This window comes from Colius striatus, chromosome 18 (assembly GCF_028858725.1).
Source record: "Colius striatus isolate bColStr4 chromosome 18, bColStr4.1.hap1, whole genome shotgun sequence".
Taxonomy (NCBI): domain Eukaryota; kingdom Metazoa; phylum Chordata; class Aves; order Coliiformes; family Coliidae; genus Colius; species Colius striatus.
The window spans coordinates 11,046,879-11,072,531 of NC_084776.1; the positions used below are offsets into that span (position 1 = coordinate 11,046,879).

Sequence of the window (25,653 nt, forward strand, 5' to 3'; positions counted from 1 at the left end):
CAAAACCAACACAGAAATCCCTAAACAATGGAAGATCCAAGACCTAAGTGTCTGCAGACTGAATGGTAAAGTTATTTAAAACAGACATTCTGTGGTTTTAATTCATTCTCCTCTCTTTAGGAATACAGAACCCCTAAGGATGGCTGTTACACACTCCTAACATGAGACACTGTACACACACATCATTTATGGGTGTAAACAGAAGAAAAGCCCTTTCAGAGAAGTCAATGTTTGTATAGAAGCAGTACACACGTTTTACAAACCCCACCAACCCTTTCATCCTGCTCTGGATGAGATCCATATCAGGACACGCACACACAAAGCCAATTCAGGGTGACTTTTATAGGAAGCTCTTAGCCCAAGTGAGAAAAGGGTTTTGCACAGATTCTGATCATTTCTGGTTAAAAGCCTTGCTGTTGAGAGTATCAGTTAAGCCTTAAACATGCCACACTGTGGGATGAGTGCGTGCTAAAACCATTCTTAACAGACCTGTTAATTGAACTTCATTAGTTTCTCCAGAATATAACTATGTGGAGCCACTTTGATTGTGAAGTTTGTAGCTGGCAGGAAAAACAAGCTCTAATTGTGTCAGAGTTTGGCTGCTGAAGAGACCAGTGTTTTATGAGGGATGTAAAAATGGTTCACAGTTACTAAAATAGAAATCTTCATCTGCTCTTTAAGGAGGGGGAAAGGGAACATTCAAAACTGAGAGTTTAGAAGTGGGCAATTAAGAAACACACTAACAAATTAATCTTCCCAGGGTATTCTCTGGCTCGTGGAAAGACAGGAATAAATGCAGCTGGGAATGCTCCAGCTGAAAGCTCCTGACTTGTAAGTTGGATTTTACTGAGTATGGTTTTAATCCTGAAATGACATAACATTTTCTTCCATGTGAACTCCAAAGACATTATTCTCCTTCCAGATTTTTTTTAAGATGGCCTAAACATATATTCAATAGGATATGGTCTTTTATCAGCTCCTGTTTGCCCCTGAAATGCTCCCTGAGGAGAATGACACTGTCATGTCTGCTCAGTCAGTCCCTGGGGCAATGGCCTCTTACAGACACGGGCACAGCAAAGCGACACAGAATCATTACAGTTGGAAAAGACCTTTAAGATCGAGTCCAACCACTCACCTCACACTGCCAGGCCCAGCACTACACGAACCCATAGAATCTTAGGGACCTTTAGAGCTCATCCAGTCCAGCCCCCTGCAGAAGCAGCTCCCACCTAGATCAGGGGCACAGGAACGTGTCCAGGTGGGTCCTGAAGCCCTCCAAGGAAGGAGCCTCCACACCCTCCCTGGGCAGCCTGGGCCAGGGCTCCCTCACCTCAGCACCAAAGCAGTTTTTCCTTATGTTTAAATGGAACTGTTTGTGTTCCAGCTTCATCCCATCACCCCTTGGCCTGTCACTGGATACAACAGAAAAAAAGTGCTGCCCCAACCTCCTGACACCCACCAGTGAGATATTTGTAACTATTAATGAGCTCCCCCCTCAGTCTCCTCTTCTCCAGACTGAACAGCCCCAGGTGCTGCAGCCTTTCTTCATCAGGAAGATGCTCCAGTCCCCTGATCATCTTGGTGTCCCTGCACTGGCCTCTCTCCAGCAGTTCCCTGTCCCTCTGGAGCTGAGGTCCAAAACAGCACCTCATCTATCTGTCTCTTCAGTATCTCTAGGGATTCTAACTCTACCAGCTCCCTGGGCAGCCCCTTCCAATGCTTAATAACCCTCTTGGTGAAAAAGCTCTTCCTAATGTCCAATCTGAACCTCCCCTGGTGCAACTTGAGCCCATTTCCTTGTGTCCTATCATTCATTACTGGAGAGAACAGACTGACCCCCAGCTCACTGCAGCCTCCTGTCAGGGTGTTGCACAGTGCTCCTGTCTCCCCTCAGCCTCCTCTTCTCCAGGCTGAACACCCCCAGCTCCCTCAGCCACTCTCAGACCTGCTCTCCAGACCCTTCACCAGCTTCGTTGCCCATCTCTGGACACGCTCCAGCCCCTCAGTGACCTTCTTGTAGTGAGGGGCCCAGAACTGGACACAGTATTCGAGGTTCAGCCACACCAGAACACATCTGCTCTTGAAGCAGTGCCAGGCCAACAAACACAAGGAATCAGGTTTCCTGCCTGTTGAGCAGATCTTTTCAGCCACCCCAAAGGCAAGGAGGGTGCTTGCCCAGGGCCAGGGGTTCGTACTCACCAGCGTCGAGGCTGCCGGTAGCCGCCGTCCAGCCCATGACGGGGGGAATGGCCCCGACGACAGCTCCCACCCACGTGTTGGCGATGCTCATCCTCTTCAGGGGCGTGTAACAACACGTGTACAGGAAAATATTGAAGGCTCCCAGGGCCCCGGTGAGGGGGTTGACTCCCAGCGCCAGCAGAGCCACTCCCGGCACTCCGCAGGAGGCGGCGAAGCAGACGGCGAGCAGCGGGCTGCGGGGAGAGAGGCACAGGCTGAGCAGGACTCTGCCCCAGGGAACTGCTGCTCTCCCACTCCTCCTGCCTCCTCCCAAAAACCAGCAACGCTTTTACTTGGTCAGCCCAGATGTTCCCATTTGAACCCCCCTCCTAAGAAAAGCCTTTCTAAAGGGTTAAGAGAATCCCAGAGTCTCAAGGGCTGGAAGGGACCTGGAAAGCTCATCCAGTGCAACCCCCCTGCCAGAGCAGCACCACCTAGAGCAGGGCACACAGGGACTCATCCAGCTGGGTCTGAATGTCTCCAGAGAAGGAGCCTCCACAGCCCATCTGGGCAGCCCCTGCCAGTGCTCCCTCACTTCAGCAGGGAATAAATTCCTCCTTGTGTTTCTTTGGAACCTCTTCTGTTCCAGCTTGTCCCCATTGCCCCTTGTCCTGTCACTGGACATCACTGAGAACAGCCTGACTAATCTTGCTGCAGATCCATAATTCACCATGTTCACCAAATAAATTCAGTCTCCACAGGTAAATGGTCCTTACAGGGAACTGGTGCCTCCACTAGATCTTTCCCCTTCATTTTAAGCAGAGTAAATCATGACCTCTGGAAAAAGCACTCAGAGTAAATGAGAATGGTTGTAAGCTTGTCAGATTTTTAGTTGATTGCACCAATCCAAGGGATCCTTTGACTGAAATGCAACAGGGTTAGACACAAAATCAGGAAATGCTTACAAGAAGAAGAGTACATTCAATTGCTTTGAAATGATGTCAGCAGGTATGAACTATTTTTTGGCTTCAATGAAAAAAACAGCTGAGCTTCAGCTTATGCGCCGAGTTGAGCAGGGAGAGCAAAGCAAAGCAATTCTGGCAACAGAATCCAAATGAAAACTTACTATTTTCTAAGTATGTCTGGAATTAACTGAACGTTTGGCTGAAGGCAGCAAACAACAAAGATGCAACTGATGTCTGTTGATTTCCACTGCCCATCAGCCAGGACCTCAGAGAAGGCTGGAAATTCCTGTCATAGTCTGTAAGAAAGTGGCTGAAACTATGTAAACTTCTGCTTATTGTGAGTGTTAAACTTCTGCTATGGTTAAGTTCCACAATAAACACCCAAATACAATGAACAAGGAGTTTTTATTATGCCACTGAGACCACTCCTCACAGGCAGCACTGTGATGCAGCCCTAAGGATGCTTCCTTGGTGATCCTGTGCCCCAGATGAAAAGGTTTGCTGCAGGGGGAGATCCCTTCACACCTGCTGGTTTGAGGGTGTTTGGTACAAGGGGAAGAGTGAGCTAAATGCCACTAAGAAATGCTGTGGTGTGGAAGATCTCTGGAAGGGAGGAAAATGCCATTAACTCAGCTGCATTTAATAACCCATATAGCTAAATACACACTTCAGATCATCTATGTAAGAGCAGAAAATACAAGTGCTTCCAACAAATGTCTCTGCATGAAGTTGGGCTGCAGACATCTGACCTGGCTGAACACTACATAGCCTTTGTGTGCTGTGATCACAGCCTCTGGCCAAACCCTGCACCCTAAAATCTGTGTTCCAAGCACTGCTCCAACTCTCATAAGAAAAATTTGCTGGTGATGAATCCCAGAATCTCAAGGGCTGGAAGGGACCTGCAAAGCTCATCCAGTGCAACCCCCCTGCCACAGCAGCACCACCTAGAGCAGGGCACACAGGAACTCATCCAGCTGGGTTGGAATGTCTCCAGAGAAGGAGCCTCCACAGCCCATCTGGGCAGCCCCTGCCAGTGCTCCCTCACCTCAACAGGGAACAAGTTTCTCCCTGTGTTTCTTTGAAACCTCTTTGGAACCTCCCAAGAAGGAGCCTCCACTCCCTCCCTGGGGAGCCTGGGCCAGGGCTCCCTCACCTCAGCAGTCAAACAGTTTGTCCTTATGTTTAAGGGAAACTTTTTGTGTTCCATCTTCTTTCCATCACCCCTTGTCCTGTCTGTGGATGCTACAGACAAAAGTGTCACCCCATCCTCTTGACGGACACCTTTTAAATACTTGTAAGTATTAATGAGGTTCCCCTGTCATTCTCCTCCAGAATGATCAGCCCCAGTCCTGCAGTCCCCTGATCATCTTGGTGTCCCTGCACTGGCCTCTCTCCAGCAGTTCCCTGTCCCTCTGGAGCTGGGGAGCCCAGAACTGGACACAGGACTCCAGATGAGGCCTCAGCAGGGCAGAGCAGAGGGGGAGCACAACCTCTCTCGCCCTGCTGCCCACACTCTTCTTGATGCCCCAGCCTGCCATTGGCTTCTTGCCCATGTGGGCACATTGCTGCTCATGTTTATTTGCTGCCAACCAGCACTCTGAAGTCTCTGCAGAGCTGCTCTCCAGCAGGTCACCCCCAGCTTGTGCTGGTGCAGGGGGTTGTTCTTGCACTTGTCCTTGTTGAACCTCAGCAGGTTCCTCTGTGCCCAACTCTCAAGCTGGTTGAGATCCTGCTGAATGGCAGCTCAGCCTCTCGGGAATCAGCCAGGATTTGTCAGGAATGGAAGCAGGGGCCGTTGTGGCCATCCCTTGACAAGGAGGTGTGGAGTACATGAGACTATTGCCAGGGCCACACTGGAGAAGGGGCACATGGAACAGGGCCCTGGGGCTCTGCAGCAGATGCTGCTCTGTGGCACAGAGGCAGCAAAGCACAACCTGCACTGCAAACGGCCTCAACCCCAGCTACAGACACCATCACCCGCAGACATTGCCCCTCTGGAGTGAAAGCCTGACTGGGTTTGGACAAACAAATCTATCTTGACTGATTCCTGAATGAAATACAGTCAGGTGTACACTCCAGTTTCACACAATACATGCTCTGAAGGCGACACACAACCCGCAGGCCCTGGCTAGGCTGGGCTGTTCCCTCCTCCACGGGGCTCCCACAGAAAGGAGGGCACAGTGTGACTCAGTGCAACCAGCACTGAGTGCTCACCTACACCTCTCCAGTTGAAATGAATGCTGCACACCATGAGCTGGTCATGGAGGGGCAGACAGCACCCCTCATGCCTCGACAAGGGAGGGCTGGGAGTACCAAGCCCTCCCACATCCCTGGCTGCCCAGGCAGCGTGTGCCTGCAGCCCCACAGCAGCTCCCTGCAGCCCTGCCACCAGCCCTGTGCCGCCTTCACCTCCAACTCAAAAGTGCCTCCATGAGTTTTGTTTCTCAGCTCCTTCTTTTTGCCCCTTTAAAAGGATGTTCCCAGAGGCAGTTTCATTGGTGTCTGTCACAGTCCTAACGATCTCAGGGCAGGGCATCCAGTCATGATGTCTGTTCTTCAGAGGCAGCTGAACTATATCACTTCAGACATCCTGAAGGCATGGCATTTTCTGCTTCTCCCCAGCGCTTCCTTAACAACCAAGGAACTGTAACAGTCTTTAGCAGAGCAATTGTCTGCCTTAACAAGTGCCTGCCCCTAAAACCCCAGCTGAGATCAGAACTTCAAACCACGATCTCGCCGTTCAGCTTTGTCACATCTGCCCCTTAAAATCCTGTTTGGTGTTACAAAGACACTGCAATAAGAAATCAGGCCCTTGCTTTCTTGGTGATGCATGAGGTGGAGGAGAATTCCACTCATTCTCATGCAAACACGTCGTGTTTATGAGGTCTAAGGGAAGCATAAATAACTCCTCACTGGGAAAAAGAGAATATTTCAGGAAGAGGCAGAGAGATCCCAGTTGCTGGTGCAGTTTTTCTGCTTCAGTGACTGAATTTCAAGAAGAAAAGTCTGACTCTAGGTCTAAATCACATCAGTTGAAGGGGTCTGATTTCTACTAGTTTATGGTCTTCTAGGGACCTTCGTGCATCTCTGTGCTCACACCAGGTTGGTTGAAACCCAGGCGATGTGGTGTGAGGCTCCTTGATTCGATGTACACGCCTTTGCTGGGCTGCCTGTACCTCACTGAGGAAGCACAGGGGATAGGGTCTTGTTCTGGAGCAGGGGAAAGGCTGTGATCCTGAGCTGTCACAGGATTTGCCCCATCACCTAATGTCCACAGAGTTCCTCCCACTACAGCCTCGTGCCATCACGCAGTCCAGTGTGCATCACAGGCTCAGGTAACCCAAAGCCAGTTCTCCTGTGGTGGTCAGAAGTGGCCTGAGGGTCTCTGCTGGTTTCCTTCACCCTTAAGCCAGCCCATGCAGTCAGTGCAGGCTGATGGCAGACGCTGCTGCGTGAGCCTCGTTTCACTGGGGCGTTCACTCACGCTAAGGGAATCGCTCCCATGGGAAAGAAGGGCAATGTTCCTTTGGAAAATTGGCCAAGGAACTGGCTCAGAAAGCAAACATATTGAGTAAGAAACTAGGTTTTATGATAGATTCTTGGGAGGAGTTGGTTTCAGTTATTTGGCTGATTAAAATCAGACTTTGGAAAAACACCACAAGTGCCAAATGAGTTCTCTTCAGATTGCAGCTCTGAAATACCCAGTATGTCACCACACAGGGCACCTCCTACAGGAAACCCAAAACCTGGGGCTTCTGCCTCGTTCCTCCTCTCTCCTTCATTGAGAATGCTTATGCCAAAGTGCCTAATAACACTGCTAAAAGACACTCACGTTCAATTAAAAGCTTTTGAGAGAACCTCAGCTTGAAGAGTGAATAATTAAACCTTTCCTGATCCAATGAAAACGTGTTGACATTTCTCTTCCATAGAGTTCACCCAAGACAGATCCTTCCTAGTCACACTCCACAGACAGTATCCAGGAGGAGGAGGAGAGATCCAGGTTTCTCCTCATTCAACTCAAAGCTTCTGCTGACACAGAGGTGTCTGTAGAGGTGCTGTCAGTCAGGCTGGGGAGGATTGCTGCTGGGGAGGGACAGGGAGGAAAGCAGGAGGGATCCTCTGTGGGTGGAATTCAGGCATCAACACACACACAACCACACTGTGGACCCTCACTCATCATACTGTCGATGGGGACTTTAGACAACCCAGCAGCCTGTTGTAATTCATGTGCAGCAGCATCATCTCCAACTCCAGTTGCCACTTACAGATGATCTGGTTATACATACAGAATGATCTTACACACATGTGCATGAAATATACTCATTTAATAGGCTCCAGAGACATGGATAATAGCACTTATTGACTCACAGCGTTACTTGGGAAAAACTGAGAGAGGAAAACAAATTAAAGCATTTGCTCATCTATAAAATGAATGTACTAGTTCACCTATTTCACAGCAGCATTAGCAAGCTTCATGTCCATGGAGATCAATAGTGTCACTACTACACAGGCTTCCCTATGCTGTCTTTGGCTCTTTGCAGAACACTCTGTGAAGATGCCTGTCAGAGCACAGCTCAAGCTACAGTTAAAAAATCTGGATTAAAATGGGGGAAAGTTTCAAGAAAATTTTGTATGGACAAAGCAACCAAGAAACTAAACAAAAATCCTTCCTAAAACCCACCAGGATTTAGAAATACAGACAATTGCTGTGTCAGCATCCAATGCCCTGACCCGTCTCTGTGGGTATGGTGATGCCTATACACAATCACAGATACGAGGCCCATATGAATCCTGAGCAGGGGTGCTCAGCAGTTGGATGCCATTCGTGTTCAGATGTTATGGACACACTTAAGCAACTTAATTTGTGGCCTTATGTTAATGGGAAATTGGGCAGGCAAAACATATTGACATAAAAGCCTAAGCTTGAATGTAAGTGTCCACTGAAGGCTGCCTGCATGTTCCTCAGGTGAAGCATGTATTTGTGCTTGTATTTCAGAATTAGATTCAAAGTCTATTGCAAGAGGTTCTGCAATAAATTCTGTCTTCTGTCTGTCAAAAATCTTTTATAGAAACATCACCTTGCCCACACCTCGCCAAAGGGCAAACTAAACCCAAACCCAAGGCAACAACGGCCCTTTGTGTCGCTGCAGCGTGCACACAACGGGCTGAAACATTTCAATTCCCAGTCAATTATCTTGTATTAGATCTCATTGACAACTGTCCCTCGAGCCACGAGGCCAGGGATCTGTTCTGCCCAACACAGGGGCATGATCCAAAATAAGCAGGACAGGGACTGTGAAGAACGGAGTGTGGAGACAAGTGCAGTGCTGAAGGGACAGCCCCCTGCCCTGCTCCCGAGCACTCCTGCCACGCTGCACCTCCCTACACCCCGGCATGGGCTGGGGGGGAGAGGGAAAGTAGGGAAAGAAAGAACCTGAGAGTCATTTCCACACGCCACCGAAGCCAAGATGCGCAGGCTCACGTCCCTCTGCGTGGGGTTTCAGCGACGCTCTGCACACACCACTCCCTTTAACTGAACCACAACCCCATTTCTTTCAGATGAGACAAAAACTGGTTTGGGTTTTTTGGTGAGTTTTCGGTCAGGTTCAAGACACAGGTTCAGCAAAGGCCACTCACACTTCCTCACCTCACTTGTTCGCTGCAGCTGCCCACAGAAATGGTCCAAAACCACCCCTGACCTCAGCGTCCTCCACGTTGATGGTGGCTGGTGCGAGGCAGGAATGGGGAGACTGACGGCTCAGATGAACCTCAATATTGCAACTCTAGGTGCAAATTCCATCTGCATATGGCGTCACAACAATTTGTTGTAATGAGAAGAGGAACAGCCTGAACCAGCCTCACGCACAGACGGGCTGAAAATAGCGGGAGCTTGGAAGAAGGTATTTGGCTGACGAAGAACACAAGTGTGATTCTCATCTCTGCAATTTCATTTTGCCATCTTGGGTTGAGATATGAGTCCAGTGCAGGAACACTGTTCCAAAGCCATAATTAAAGTCACATTTCAGCACTAAGCATCATCAGTTGCTTATTATTTCTGGAATCTGTAGGTACTAAAAATGTCCCCAGACAACTCTCCAGTCCGAGGCTGCTGGAGGAAGCCCCCTCCTCTTCCTAATTTTTTCCAGGTCAGCAGTAAGTTATTAATTCTTCTGGAGCCACTTACAAACTCAGACAAAAGCATCAGCCTCAAGTTTTTACACTTTGCCAACAGCAATGAGAGGTTACACAAACTGAAGTGCAAGGCACATCTCTGAAGGTTTCCATGGCCACAAAAGCCATGGTTATTTCAGGAGAAGAGGATCTCCACGGACATCCCCAGCACAAACACACCTAACCCCATGCAGAACACCATCATTCTCTGCAGCTGCTTCTTTACAGTTTTGCCCATCTCCTGGTATCCCTCAGACAGCAAGAGCTGCCAAAAACCAGTGCCAGGGTTGGAGCTGAGCCTGTGACCACTGACACTGTCACAGAGGACTGAGTTATGGCTTGGACAAGTGCACCCAAGAGCTATTGAACCCTCCTCAACAGCTTTTAGAGATCCACCAAGAAAAACAGGGAAGATCATCAACCCCAGGAGTTCCACCAGGCAATCCCATCCCACTTGGAAGAGACACAGGAGCTGAGGATGTTACACACTGCAGCAATGTTATGGCTATAAAGAAGCCTTCCTGCTCCTACAGCTTAGGTAACAGGGAAGGCAGCCCATCTCCTTCAAGCACACATCTGGATTGCATTTGCACCCCTTCCAGCTCTGCTTCCCCAGACGGACAGATGTCTGAACCCGGCGGTGGGGTCGGCGGCTGGCGCAAGCGCTGCACTCAGCTGCCTGTGAAAAACGAGCCAGAAGGCTGTAAAAGGCACACTTTGCCCTGAATAGCAACGGTAGCTTCCCTGAAATGATTTCTGAAGGGACATTAAAAAGCCCCACTCACGCAGCCTGCAAGCTCAGAGTAAGGCACGGAGCATTCCAACCCAAGCGGCACCACGGCAGACAACTGAAGGATGGCAACCTACCAACAGTGAAATTAAATGGTAACTTTCCACACAAATCCTTTCAGGCTGCCTATGTATGTATTTAGTAATAAAAACCATATTCGTGACCATTGTCAGATGTAAAAGTTTGATAGTAATAACAACACTGCTAATGGAAACTGAAACTGGAACAACACAGCCTGGATCAGCAGCTTCCTCGCTGATGGCGTCTTACAGTGTTATGCAAAAGACATTAGATCAAACTCCATAAGAATCCTACAGATAGACAAGAGATGCACCTGAGAGAAAAACACAGCCACATTCAGATTGAAGATTTAAATCATAGAATCACAGAATGGTGGGGTTGGAAGGGACCTTTAGAGATCATCCAATACAACCCCCTGCAGAAGCAGGGTCACCTAGATCAGGTCACACGGGAACATGTCCAGGTGGGGCTTGAAGGGCTCCAAGGAAGGAGCCTCTACAACCCCTCTGGGCAGCCTGGGCCAGGGCTCCCTCACTCAAACACTGAAGAAGTTTTTCCTTAAGTTTAAGGGGAACTGTTTGTGTTCCAGCTTCATCCCATCACCCCTTGTCCTGTCACTGGATACAATAGAAAAAAAGTGCTGCCCCAATCTCCTGACACCCACCAGTGAGATATTTGTAACTATTAATGAGCTCCCCCCTCAGTCTCCTCTTCTCCAGACTGAACAGCCCCAGGTCCCACAGCCTTTCTTCATCAGGAAGATGCTCCAGTCCCCTGATCATCTTGGTGTCCCTGCACTGGCCTCTCTCCAGCAGTTCCCTGTCCCTCTGGAGCTGGGGAGCCCAGAACTGGACACAGGACTCCAGATGAGGCCTCACCAGGGCAGAGTAGAGGGGGATAAGAACCTGCCTTTACCTGCTGCCCACACTCTTCTTGATGCCCCCAGGCTGCCATTGGCTTCTTGCCCACAAGGGCACGTTGCTGGCTCATGGTCAGTTTATTATCCCCCAGCACTCCTAGGTCTCTCTCCTGGAGCTGCTCTGCAGCAGGTCACCCCCAGCCTGTGCTGGTGCAGGGGGTTGTTCCCCTCCAGGTGCAGGACTCTGCCCTTGCCCTTGGTGACCCTCAGCAGCTTCCTCTCTGCCCAAATCAAGGTGGTTACATGATGATATGTTGTAACTGGTGTTGTTTTGAGGCAGTGTGTCTTTTTTTAAGGACTCAAATCATGACTACTAAAACAGTTTTATGTTCAACTGTCGACTTCCGAGAGAGATTTCTCTTTCCAACTGAACGAAAAAACAGCTCTAACGCTGTCAGCATGGTCCATTGCCTGACTCCTTCTTTCCTGTAAATCTGATTCAGCATCAGCTGGAAGCTTTAGTAAACACAAGCACTCTGTGCTCTCATACTGGCTATCATCCTCCACAGGTACATTGTGACAAGCCCATGAATATGCTGACAGAGGCTTAATGTTGCAAAGTACCTGGGTTATATGAAACTGAACAAATGAGCTCAAATGGTTGTATTTTAAGGGAGAAGATGTAGAGAAAGATCTTACTAGATATGAATTTAATCTCTTCTCAGTTGTTCAAGAAAGTTCATGACTCATGACAGGAGATTTAAGGTGATGCATTTGGTGGATTTTAAAACTAAAATGTGAGACTAAATTGCACTTTTAATTGGGAATTAAATTTTCCCCATCAACTCCAAATATGAGAATACACACCTGGGCCTCATTTTCTCCTGGTGACTGACAAGACATCCTGCAGGAGGTGCAAAGACATGGGAAGCTTTGTCAAGTTTGAGGGTTTTTTAAATGAATGATTTGTCTCCCCAAGTGAAGAAGCAGAACCTATATTCTGGTGGTGCCTGGTATCTTACCCTCAAAAATGTGTTGCTGAGGCAGATCAGGCTCTGCATGCACTAAAAATATTGAGTTTTCTATCAAATCCCCTTTAAGTGGGTAAAACACTAGCAGGGTTTTAAGGTTGCCAGAACACCCTTGTTGCAACTCTGACAGCTTATGTTTCTGTGACTGGCTTTTTGTGGTTTTCTCTCTGCTAACAGCTGTGACACTGACAATGTCAGATTGGAGTGTGCTTTTCCCCAAATGTAAAAATACAGTGTGGAAAATAGCAGGAGAGTTCTAAACCCACAACTTGTAACACAAAACCTGAGCTGAGGAGTAGCTCTGAGTTAAGAGGAGGTACAAAACTAGAAGGCGCTCCCAAAAAGCCAAATCAGCTGGGTTAATGGGTAGTGTTTAAGCACACTTCAACTGGGAGTTCAATACCACAACACTGTGTCTGCAGATGAAGACTTTAGAGACCTGAACCTCAAAGAAACCTCTTTAAAATGCAAATCTCTGTGAAAGGAATCTCCCCTAATTCCTCTCCTTTGTCCACAGGGCTCAGCAAGGCCCATCAGCACCAACCTGGATGAGGTTTTGAATGACACCTGGATCATCAGCGGGGAAACAGGGCAGGATTCAATGAGTGATGGCTAAATCTCCTAAGGAATGTCATGCAGTGACAGCTTGGCACTGTGGAGTGATGGATAAACACCTGTAGCTGGCTGGGTCTCATTGTGGAGTCGCCTTCTTGAGTTTTAGCACTAAAGTGCCAACCCAGCTCTGCCTTTGCTATCTGATATGGGTGTTCAGAAGTGTACTTGGTGTAAATAAATACATCTAGGATAAAATATCCCAATATCTGTGTCAAGCCATTTCTCTCCCAATGAGGAAACCACCCATACTCGGAGCCCAAGCTGCCTTGTCATGGCTGTGCACTGCCATTGTAGAAAAGCATGAGCAACAATGTATTTTAATCAATTTGGAGGCAATTAGTTCCCCCCACTCCTCAAGAATTTGAGCTGCAGATGTTGTGTCTCCCCTGCCAGAGCTCTACCGTATCTAAAACTCTCATAAACAAACATGGCTAATTTAAAGGAATCATTTCATGCTGAGAGGGACACATCTCTCTTTTTTACACTTGCAGAAACCAAAATTGGCTCGTTTGATTTTGCTGGGAGTCTCCACAAAGACACGACGTGTTCACCAAGAGGAGGAGAGAGGGATTCCAACCCGACCAAAGAGAGAGATCCGGAGTCCCACCCTCAGCACGGAGCTTTCTGCTAAACACACCCTCATCTTTACCAGTCTAACATCACACAAATGATGCCATGATCTGGTCTTTCATTGTTCAGAGGCTCAAGAGTCTGCCCAGAGGACTGAGAGCAAAGCAACCCCAGACTTGGGATGAGACAGCTCAGCAAGCCCTGCAGAGACTTGCAGTTCACCGTGACCACACTCAGAGATAAAACCTTTTCTGTTGCCTTTTGTTATTAAGCAGAAGCTCCAACTGGGCCTTGTCACTTCACCTGAAGTAAAAAATTAAAACTGAAAAGGACTCACACTTATAAAATGTTTATGTTCCCATTACACTTGCTATAGATGCCAGGACACTAACCATAACAACCCTCAGCAGCCCTGCCGAGCCTTAGCACGCTCCTTGTTCCATGGCTTTGTTAGGTAGGAGTGAAAGGGTGAATAATAATCTTCACAGCTTCCCTGCAGTCACCAAAATGTAAATATTGTTTTAAAGTACTTACAAGGCCAATGCACAGTACATTTGAAAAATGTCTCCCATAATATTTAAACTAAATCCCCCTCTTTAACCTAACAAACGTAACCTTCCAGCGTGGCAGTCAAGTGACCCATTCATTTCATTCCAAAATCTCAGTTCTCTCTTTGTTTAAGATCCAGAGACCAGCTGACAAACAGGATGGATAATTTGGTCTCTCCAGAAAACGTTTTTCTGTGATTTAGAGTGATTAAATCTAACATGTCATTCTGCTGAGCCATCAGACAGTGTTTGGAAAGCAGTGGGTAAAGAAGTCTCAGGCCAGTCCTCAGTCTCACTGAGATGAAGAAAACAGAAGTTCCAGAGTATTTATCAACCTGTTCTTCAAAACAGAAAAGAGAAGAGACCCTTGGTGAGGGATTAGTGACTGATCAGGTGCAATGAAAGTGCAGGATCAATGAAAATACAGGACCAGGTGCAATGAAAATGAAGGAAATCAATTATTCACCACTCAGAGAGAGCAGAACAAGAAGCAAAGGTCTGCAGGGGAAAGAGGCTCAGGCTCTGGACACCATTCACTGGAGGAGGAATCGAGCAGAAGAACGTGTCAAACCACAGTTTCAGTCAGACCCTTCCTGCCTATCTGTAGATGCCTCTGCAAAACTGCAAACATGTATTTGATAGTCATCTCATTTTATCACTCTACACCGCGCTCTTAAGCACTTGCTGTGCTCCACTTGAGACGTGAATAGGGTGAGGTTGGTTGCATGTAGGGATTCTGCATTATTATTTTGATTGTTTATCTACTGTTGGAATCTGGAGTTTTGGTTTGCAAGTGCTAGAAATATCTCAGCAAGTTCTTGATCAGCTGGGGACCTGGGCTGAGAGGAACCTGCTGAGGTTCAACAAGGACAAGGGCAGAGTCCTGCAGCTGGGAAGGAACAACCCCCTGCACCAGCACAGGCTGGGGGTGACCTGCTGGAGAGCAGCTCCAGGAGAGGGACCTGGGAGTGCTGGGTGAGAATAAACTGAACATGAGCCAGCAATGTGCCCTCATGGGCAAGAAGCCAATGGCAGCCTGGGGGCATCAAGAAGAGTGTGGGCAGCAGGTAAAGGCAGGTTCTTATCCCCCTCTACTCTGCCCTGGTGAGGCCTCATCTGGAGTCCTGTGTCCAGTTCTGGGCTCCTCAGCTCCAGAGGGACAGGGAAGTGCTGGAGAGAGGCCAGTGCAGGGACACCAAGATGATCAGGGGACTGGAGCATCTTCCTTCTGAGGAAAGGCTGTGGGACCTGGGGCTGTTCAGTCTGGAGAAGAGGAGACTGAGGGGGGAGCTCATTCATAGTTACAAATATCTCAGTGGTGGGTGTCAGGAGGTTGGGGCAGCACTTTTTTTCTATTGTATCCAGTGACAGGCCAAGGGGTGATGGGATGAAGCTGGAACACAAAAAGTTCCATTTAAACATAAGGAAAAACTGTTTCAGTGTTTGAGTGAGGGAGCCCTGGCCCAGGCTGCCCAGGGAGGGTGTGGAGGCTCCTGCCTTGGAGGTTTCCAAACCAGCCTGGATACGTTCCTGTGCCTCTGATGGAGAGGAACCTGCTTTAGCAGGGGATTGGGCTGGATGAGCTCTGGAGGTCCCTTCCAACTCCCACCATTCTGTGATTCTGTGAAAAAAAAAAACCCAAAAAACCTTCCCATCAAAGTGCATGAATACAACAGAATTATTGGCAGACACAACAGTTTGAGTCACTGTGCCTCACGCTCCTTTAGAGCACAATTTAAAATATAGTTTACCTTGTGAGACTCTGTCCTAGGGAAAAAAGTAAGAGAAAAAGCATATCAAAGAGGTTTGCCCTGTATCTCAGTCTCAGGAATGCAACTTTCCTAGCCATAAAGACTGGAGAGCAAGGAACTGTGTTAGCACAGCTAATTAAAGTGTAAGAAAAACCTCTTCTATACCTGACTTACAAGGTTGATAACATGTAAGTTATAACTTGTATAAGACATGATAAACTCTGTCCTTCACAGAAAGAAAGGCACTTCTAACATGACTTACTGTAAACATTGCTCAGGGAATAGCAGCTTCTAATCAGAGGCAGCTTTGTAATGGACTTGTTGAGCGGTGACATTTCCTACAACACTTGGCACATGCTGAATAATGATGCTGTTGTGGTTAAAGCAGATAAGGTTCAATACTAACAGAGGGAACAAAGTGTGGGGATTTTGACTGCATTGAAGCCAAAATTTATAAACATGAACCTGAAATGTTTGACAGATATGGGAAGAAGAGCCACCAGAAGAACACTGCACTAAGCTGGGGAATGTGTCTCGGGCTTTGAGCGCTTGTTTATGCAGCATAGGGGGGAAAACTCACTTTAACATCACCTTTGAGGAAAATGACTCGGCACTAGTCAGTAAAACAGCAAAGAGTCAAAGCTTAATGTACGTCCAAGGGGCTCATCCGTATGGGGCACAAAGATGGAAGGATTAGTGTCCCATAGCTGGGTTCCCTCTGGCTCATGGGGCTCTACCCCCCGGCGAGGAGCTGACACGAGAGGATAAGACAACTCCATTAGGAGCCCGTATCGCTGCTCTGCAGCAGTCCCCACAAGCAGATGGAGCAGCTATTTAGCCAAATGCACCGTGACTCCTGGTTTATACTCGAGCATCTGGGATGCTTCCTGACGTGGGGCCACGTGCAACCTGCTCCGATTTATCAACTGTCCCATATGCCATTAAAGCTTCAGATAAATAATTTGGTGGCCCAGGCCCCTTGGCTGAACTGCAAAGCACAAGGTGTGAGGGGTCAAGTGCTTCTGCAGGACTGAGATTTGCCAAACAGAGCTGCCTGCACAGGAATGTCTCTGCTGAGCTTTGATGCGGGCAGGAGGACTGAGCTGGAGAGACAGCGAGTCCTTCGCTTCAACTGAAACCAATCTGAATGCAATGTTAAGAGACATTAAAACAACCTTCTTTATTGCCCTAAGAAACAAAATAAAGATGTAGTTAGAGCTATATAATTTCCTGCTAACACACATTTTGATCTGAGGATAATGTGCAGTATCACCATTTTACTGTGCGTGCTACAAAAGGACTCTAATACCTCTGAACCATTTAATCAACATCCTATGCAGGCACTGAACAGATAATTGAAATATAAGTACTGTCATCCATATCCCCTTTGGGAAACTGACACAGTAAGCATTATATCATTCCATTAGTCCGTCCTTTGATGTGGGTTTTATTCTCATTAAACTGTTTTAGCCTCAAGGTTTCTTCCTTCCCTCCCCCATGACATGGCCATGCCAGGAAAAAAGAACCCATCACAAAAGCCTCGCAGTGTTCCAAAGGCAAGAAGGTACATCTTTACAAGCACTTGTACACGTCAAAAATATAAAGCTGCCTCTTTAATTTCTTGTTTACCAAACACAGGCAATGACAGCTTCTGGAAAACATGAGGTGGAAAAAAAACCAAGGCAGCCAGGAGGGTGGTGGTGGGGAAGGAATGCATTTACTTGTTTTCAAATTATAAAGCCTGAATACAAGCAGGATAACAAAATGCTGCATGGTGGTGTCTGCTTTGAATTGTGCCCTGTTTAAACAAGAGGGAAGCCTCCCACTGAAAGAAAGAAACATTTTTATCGTTCAAAAAGATCTCTGGGCAGTCCCTTTAACATGAGGTATTTTCTAAACAAAATATTGGAATGTTTCCCTGCAGGGAACGAGCAGCTGATCTCTGAAAAATGATTATTCTCCAGGAACTGCAGGTTTATGGAGGTTTTATTTAACTTAAGTGCAATGAAACCTGTCTGAAATGACCACCCAAGGGAACAGACCAGGCAGCTAAGCAGAGGCTGATCTTTAAATGGGAACCAAAGTGGTCCTGAAACCCTCAGGGAGGTTTTAAACTGGTGCTTAAGGCAGGGCCAAATGCTCAGTGCAGGCTTCAGCACAGCCGAGGACACGGATTCCCTCTCCCTTACACATCAGAGTGGAAATGGCCCTGATTTACATCAGTGTTAGCAAGCAAAGAATCAAGCTAATTACACTGAGTTATCAACAGTGATTACAGGAGGATTTTGGTGTTTTAAATGCATATTTTTTCAGCAGGGACTGGTTCTGTTGCACTTGTGACAGAAGGTGTGCCACAGGGCACTGAGTGGGAAACTCTGCAGAGGAACACTCTTGAGTGGCAATGTGGTTTTGAATAAATAGGGGAATTGTGACATGTTGCAATTTTCCATCAGCTTATGGACAACTTATGTATATGCAATTACAAATCACAGAATCACAGAGTCTCAAGGGCTGGAAGGGACCTGCAAAGCTCATCCAGTGCAACCCCCTGCCAGAGCAGCACCACCTAGAGCAGGGCACACAGGGACTCATCCAGCTGGGTTGGAATGTCTCCAGAGAAGGAGCCTCCACAGCCCATCTGGGCAGCCCCTGCCAGTGCTCCCTCACCTCAACAGGGAACAAGTTTGTCCTTGTGTTTCTTTGGAACCTCTTCTGTTCCAGCTTGTACCCATTGCCCCTTGTCCTATTGTTGGCCATCACTGAGCACAGCCTGGCTCCAGCCTCCTGACACCCAGCCTTGATGGATTTGTAAATATGAATGAGGTCACCCCTCCAAGTCTCCTCCAAGCTGCAGAGCCCCAGCTCCCTCAGCCTTTCATCAGAAGGGAGATGCTCCACTCCCTTCATCATCAATAAATCATTAATATAAACTATCAGTGAGAAACATTTTTACCTTGGGAGCTCTTTTTGGTCTGATTCTTAAAGGGTTTGGCTTATAAACTTTTAACTGACCAACGTCAACACTCAGAATGTCAACAAGCAGGAAAAGCATTAGTGTCTCTGTTCATTGCAATAACCAGCAGCTGTGGCCAAGAGATGCACGAAACTGACACAGAACACAGCTGATTGTGCACTGCTCACTGAGGAGCTAATGGCATGCTGGGGAAAAATACTCAGCCCACAACCCTGAGGGTTATTTCTTTCTGAGCACACACAGGGCATTGTCTGTGTTGTGCCACCTTCTGCCGAGATAACAGACCTAAACTTCTGAAATGCACATGGAAAAGCAAGCTTGAGAGCGCAAGTATTTTGCAGAAGGGGAATGTAACTGAATTCCATAGCATATTACTCTTACATTGAAGGTTCTTGAGACAAGACTGGATAAAACCTGGAGCAACCAGGCCTGGTCTCAGAGCTGACCCTGCTGTGAGCATGAGATCAGTCTCCAGCTCAACCGAGGTCCCTTCCAGCCTGAACCATCTCCAGTGCTGCCTGGACACTGCCTCATGGCCTGAGGGACACAAAACCTGCATCTGAAGAGAGGGAGAAATCAGTCCCACTCCCAGGCAGCCACTGCAGAGACCAAAGCCCAGGGGCCTGCTACAAAAACCAGTTGCAAGTGCAGGAGCAGGAGCAGAACTGAGGTGGCTACATGGTTGGGAATTAGTTATTTAGAACGTGCTGTTTGATGACTTTTTTTTCTTCAGGATGAAAAACTACTCCTGTCCCACTATGAAGTTTTTTATGAGTGCTGAGCACAGCAGATCCAGCAGCACTGTGAGTTCATAAAAACAGCTGCTTTTTACCAGGAGCATGTGCAGCTCTGTGCAGAAGGGCAATCAAAACTGTCACTTGGTACAATGTAATGGAGCAGGACACTTGTCATCCTCAAGGCCAAGCTCACTCAGCTACTGCAGCTAATATTAGAGATTTATTTAAATTAATCTGCAGGAAAATTAAATCCATTACCTTAAAATGCAAGGGAATAAATCACACCCAAGAGGGAAGCAGGAGAGGCTGCTGCCATTTCAGGCCAGTCTCAGGTTGTGTGAGCACATGAAATTTTTCCTCAGTGACAGAAAAACAATTCATAGCAGGAAAAATAACATCAGCTGTTGTTATAATGCAAAATGCAAATCCACTCAATGAGTTTAACACTGTGGCTGTAGAGTGAAGAACATCTCAAGCTGTTTGCATTTCCAAACAAGACTGGAGGGGTCAGAAGAGGGAGGAGGAGGGCTGGGCAGGCTGGAGTGATGGATGGCTTTTAGTGCCATGCTGCGTTTGGGTCTGCTCTTGTTATTTTTGCAACAGGATGTCTCTGATTACCCTCAGAATAGAGAATAGATGGTTAGTTCTCATTGCTCAAAGGGAGGGGTGTTTTCAGAACCTTACAAATTAAACAGGACATTGTAAAGTAGAGAGTCAATGAACTATCAGGTGCTGCTTGTCATAAAGGAGACAACAGTGTCAGAAGATTCCCTGGGGGCATCAGAGGTGGGTTTGGGGCTGGCAAATAAGGTACATATACTCATGTCCCTATGTACAGCAGACCCCAGCTCTGCAAAGCCCTCCTGTGTCATTGCCTGTATGGTTTGTTCCAGGCCAAAGGGTATGAAGTGTATCTAGCATGGGTACACTGAGCCTCTGAATAACTATTTCAACCAATAAGTTGGTGCAATACAGAGAGGATTTCACAAAGGATGGAGGACAATTGCTTTTCCAAATCTCATTTTTCCAGAGATCTTCTCAGAACTGGCTCCTGGCTGCTGCCTGGAGCGATGGCCAGGCCAAGGCTGCCAAACTGAAACACTTCTGGAGTGCCATGAGTAAGACAATGACACTGTCCCCAGCCAGACCTCAGAGGCCATGACAACCTGCACACTCCACAGCACAGCCCTGCTCACAGAGCATATCTTTGAAAGCTACTGAGGTCCCTCACAGATGCCAAAGGAGTGGCAAGTCCTTGGCAACTCGTAGAAAAGGCTGAGACAAGGGGACTGGGGAACCACACAAATGTGTACACAGGGCACTGAACACACACTGCTGACAACAAGCGGTGCCAAGGTAGGGAGGTTTGGGTTGTTTTCTCAAAGTGAAGGCTTCAGGCAGAAAAGACAGGGAGCAATGTTGGAATTGAGGTCCGTTAGAACTGATCTTAAACCTCAATAAATTTGGGGCTGAAGCTGCAAACGGAGGCCACAAAGTGAAACACACGGGAATAACTTCTCTACAACAGCACAACAACATTTCCTAACGAGCCAGCTTCATCAATTAGCTTCTCTAAAATAGAGACAGGAGCTCATCAGGGGACTGAATGACTCAGCAACACCAAGAACCCACCTTTGGGGGTTACCAATTTGATTCTGACCCAAGCTCCATGCACCTAAAAATTGCCTTTGTGATGCCACAACCTCTATAAAAACCATCACTGGCCTCAGTGCAGGTTCTCAGTGGGCAGAAGGTCGCATTAAAGGCACCACTGAAAGCCTGTCCAAGGAGGTGCAGTGAGGCAACAGGATGGAGAGTTAGCAACATTCTCACTCTTCAAAAGGGATCTCAATCTCAGGACTGGATCATACAAAAGCTGCTCCCCATCCTGACCAGTTCTGGAACAAGGACTTTGCAAAATAAATAAAAAGGAAGGAAAGAAAGGCAAAGAAGAAAGGAAATCACAGTGTGTTTACAAACGGTGCGGATGAAGATGGATTGTAAAACAATGCCTGGTCTGCACTGAACAGCACAGATGTTGTAACACAACAGAATTCAAAAAGCCACAAACACTCCATGACATGAAGCAGCTTTAAGAGAACAAAATGTCAGAAGTCAAGTGTCAGACAAATTTTGGGCAACAACTCTGTCCATGTGCCAAACTCTCCGGGTTCCTTCCCAGAGCCAAGTCTCTTACATACAATTTATCTACCTCTGTCTTATCTGGTTTTGACTAGTTTCAGCATAACCATTTAAGGGCTATTATTTAATCAGCCAGGAAGGAAAGAGTTCAAGGGACACCAGGGAATATGTGGCAACATATAACAAGGTTAGATCACTTGCACTGGATTATTCTCCTCTGGCACACCGCAGAAGAAACAACCCCAGTCGAGGGCTGCACGTTCAGCCGTCTGCAGGGAACCAGACCCGCATTACTCAAGGTAAGTGACACTTTAGAGACCTTTAAATTAGCTGTTGACAGTAAGGTAGATAGATTGATGAGTGATTACACAAAGTCCCCAACATTATCATGTTGTGGTGAAAGCAAATATGAAGGGGGGAGAGGGTAAGAAAATCCATTAAATATGGTTTTGCCAATCTGTGGTGCTGTCAGATGACAGGGAAGTTCATTTAAGGACACTGGAAGCTTCTGAAGCAAATTGCTTTCTCCGAACCAAAAGCTGACAGAAAGTTCTCTGGCTACATTTTTGACTCCAGAAACACTGCAAGCCATGCTAGTACACCATGGTTCAAAAAATAACAATTAAAAAGCCCCTCCCATCATCTTTCTCCCTAACAAGTGTTCCTTCATCTGGGGCTACCGCTCCGGGTGCAAAGTGCAGCAGAAGTGCAGCTCCCCTGAACTGCACATTTAAGGCTGAATTGCTGTATGTACAACAGATGCCCTCACTGCAGTGCTCCCTAAAATCTGGTTTTAAATAAAACTAACTCAACTCAGGAATCTGTAATTAGCACCATCTTTTGAGTCCAAATCAGAACAAGTTTACTGAAGCGCTCTAACTATTTACAGTGAGAGTGGATTTACCCCCGAGGTTCACTTGACTATTTTGTCTCAATTTTCTTGTAATTTCATCCATCACATGTTTTTCAGCCCTCCAAAGGTGATGGATAAAACACAGAAATAAATAGGACCAACTGTTCGCAGGGGCCTAAGGGAAAATGTAATTTTGTTATAAATAATCCTTGGCACAAATGATGGAAATGCCATCCTAGAACTGTTTGTTGAATCATTTATGAATTGGGCCTTCAGTTTTAGTTTGCAAAATAAGTCAGAGTTTTTTGTTGATGTTCTTTTTCAGTTGGAAACAGCCTTTGAGAAACTGAACCAACATGTAATCCAGACAACAGTGAATGAAGGATTTGATATTTTTCTATGGGGATCCCTGTGGTAACACACAGGGGTTCTGGGGCAGGAGGCAGCAGGGATTTACTTATGGATGATGATAAATTAAATGAAGACAAACTTTTAACTTTAGTTTTGTAAGATGCCACCACTGTGAGCTTTCAGCCCAGCTTTATGCTAAACACATGCAAAAGGCAAAGACAACACAGTGTCAAACAAAACCGCTACAAAAATGAGTTGCAGGTACCTCTGCTGAAAGCTTTAAAGGAATATTCATGATCTAAATGTGACTACAAAAACCAACATACACCTCTGTGTTTGTTCTTAGATGTGAAAATGTGAAGATTTGTTGTTGCAAACTGATGCAAAGTTCAGTGGGACGGACCTGTGTGCTGGCACACCGTGCATCGTGTCACACACCAAGAAATACACAACAGGAGCGCGAATCCTGCTGTCTTGAGAAATCCAGTATTTTACTGCACAGTCAGTTATCCAAACTCTTCAGGAGAATGTTACAAACATCAAGAAATGGTGAAGAACAGAGAGGTGCATTTCTTTCTTCAGTCTTTTGTCTGAAATGGCTAATTTTTTTTGTCATCTGAAGAGAAAGACAAGCTTGGAGATAGATAAAAGCAATGTGAAGACTCATTTCTCATTAGTCAGGGCAGGTGTTCATAGACTTACCTGATCTGTCCTCGCACCAGTGGTCTGTTTTTTGTCCTGTTCATATTTGAGTCAAATGGAACCTCAAAGAACTGTAATAAAGAAAAGAAAAAAAGGAACAATCAAAATGAAAGGATGCCAGAAAGCATGTCATGCATGGAATGCACTGTCTGCACCTGTAGGTGCTTTAATCTCTATTTTTGAAGGGTCAGAAACACAAGGAAAATGGCAAACTCCTTTTATGGAGCTTTGATAGTGTGTGTTAATGCTTTTGGCATCCCCTTGGAAAGGAAATCACCTGGAGGACAAAAACAGTTTGCACAAGTCCCCAAAAGTTATTGAAGTAGAGTTTGATTCCAAGTTCTGTTCTCAACAGGTCTGACACAGCTTTTACACATACACAGTCACATATACAGAACCATCCAGCCCTGCCCCAGCTGTAGAGTAACACAAACAGCCCTCTCTAGTGTGTGCTTCTGCAATTTAAAAGACAAGCACCCATTTTTTTCAACATCATCTGACTTCTGAGAATCTATAGGCTACCCCAAAAATCGATCAACTCTTGTAAAACGCTACTGAAGCTGCACTGAGCACACAGCTCTAGCAGTAGGGGATGAGCACACCATATGCTGTTATTTAATGTCACAACCCAAGCTGCCTTTAAACGCCAGCGATGGGAAAATTCAGGCGGTGCTCTCTTCCTGCTCAGACTTCCTGCAGCCTTCTGTGGGATCTGTTCCACCAAGGGTGTCCCTAGAAAGGCTGAATGCACTTTGCCATATAGCAAACTGCAAAGCCATTTGGGTTTATGTCTGCAAAGTAATGATACAAATAATAAGCATGTATTTACTTATAGGAGGGGTGGGATGTATTTATAGAAAGAGTATTTTCTGGTGACGTTATGTCTGAGGTTTTGGGGTAGGATCCTAATTATGGTGAACATGTAGCAAAAAGACCATAACAAATCATAGTTTCAAGCAATCACTGAGAGTAAGCTCAGTACAGTCAAACTTCAGACAGATTGAAGGTGACTCTATGATAAACGACTACATGATAAAATCTATGTTATTCCAGCAAGCTGATGTAACCTTTTACACAACAAAAGACAAAATTAACAAACATCTTCATTTTGACAGTGCCATGATACTGGTCTCACTACTTGCTGGGGCTGCAGGCCCAGGGGAAGGCCAGCACACAGGAGCACAGGTTGCTGCAGGGACTCCATCAGAGGAGACACCCCATTTACAGGCACACGGGGAGGACAGGACCTGCCTTTCCCATCTATTATGTTGAAGTAATGACTATGAAACAATTTGGAAACCACTGTTGCTGCTCTTACATATTGCAAGTGCTGCAGGGATCGGATAGTCATGGATCATCCAGCCTAACCATGGATCATCCATCCTATTACAAGTGGATATTCTCCATTCATGGTGGCATTTCTAACTTCAGGTTGAATCACCTTCCTGATGGAGTTAACCATTCCCAGGAATAAGGTCATAAGAAAGTTCTGTGCACACATGAGTGAGAGTGAGCTATCCTGCTTAAACAAGACTTGCTAGTAGGATGGTCTAAAGCCAAGAGACTTGGCAGCAGGCATCACCTCCATTTTTTTGTCATGCTTGTGAAACTGGCCAAACCCAGGAAAGAATGGTGAGTGGCAAGGAAGAGAAAGTAGAAAGTCAGGGAAGCATCAGCAGAGCCAGCGAGGAGGGACTCTGGCAGCTGTGAAAGCCTCTAACAGCGGCTGCCTCGCTCCCCTCCAGTGTCTGGCCAACACAAATTAATGGATAATTATTGTTGCTAATTCAGCTGAAGCCTGTGCTGCACATTGAAGCCCTCAGCTTGTCCATGATGGATCCAAAACCTACCACGGTTCTGCAGGGGAGGAATCCTGCATTTGCCTGTTCGTGTTAAAGGCTGCAGATTAAATGCTCAGAAGTCCTATATAAAAGCACAGGAACTGAAATCACTGACACAGCCTTTAATTACCAGTTCACATCCCATTCCCTCAAATGTCTTGACTCCATCTGGTTGGTGGAGCTGGCTGGAGCTGCATGGCCTGGAGCTGGTTTGCTCACAGTGAGCCTCCACCCAGAGCAATTGGACGGTGCAGTCGGCCTGCTGCTGGTTCCTACCAGCTCTCAAAGCCTTCCAGCAGCATTATGGATATTCCCAGTGCAAACACTGGCTGCTCGGCCAAGAGTTCCTCGCAGAATCATTACAGTTGGAAAAGACCTTTAAAATCATGGAGTCCAACCCCTCACCTCACAGTGCCAGGCCCAGCACTACATAAACCACATCCCTCAGTACCTCATCTGTGTGTCTCCTGAGTATCTCCAGGGATGGTGACTCCACCAGCTCCCTGGGCAGCCCCTTCCAATGCTTAATAACCCTCTTGGTGAAAAAGCTCTTC

General features: G+C 46.8%; 1 protein-coding gene across 1 annotated transcript in view; it reads right to left on the minus strand.

Moving 5' to 3' along the window:
* The window catches only part of LOC104561974 (protoheme IX farnesyltransferase, mitochondrial), a 116,323-nt gene that overhangs the window by 14,766 nt on the left and 75,904 nt on the right, over nt 1-25,653 (minus strand). Inside the window, exons 5-6 of the mRNA XM_062011009.1 lie at nt 23,259-23,329; nt 2,200-2,432 (exon numbers count right to left, since the gene is read on the minus strand). Of these exons, the coding sequence (XP_061866993.1) occupies nt 2,200-2,432; nt 23,259-23,329 (304 nt within the window). The remainder of the gene's footprint in view (nt 1-2,199; nt 2,433-23,258; nt 23,330-25,653) is intronic.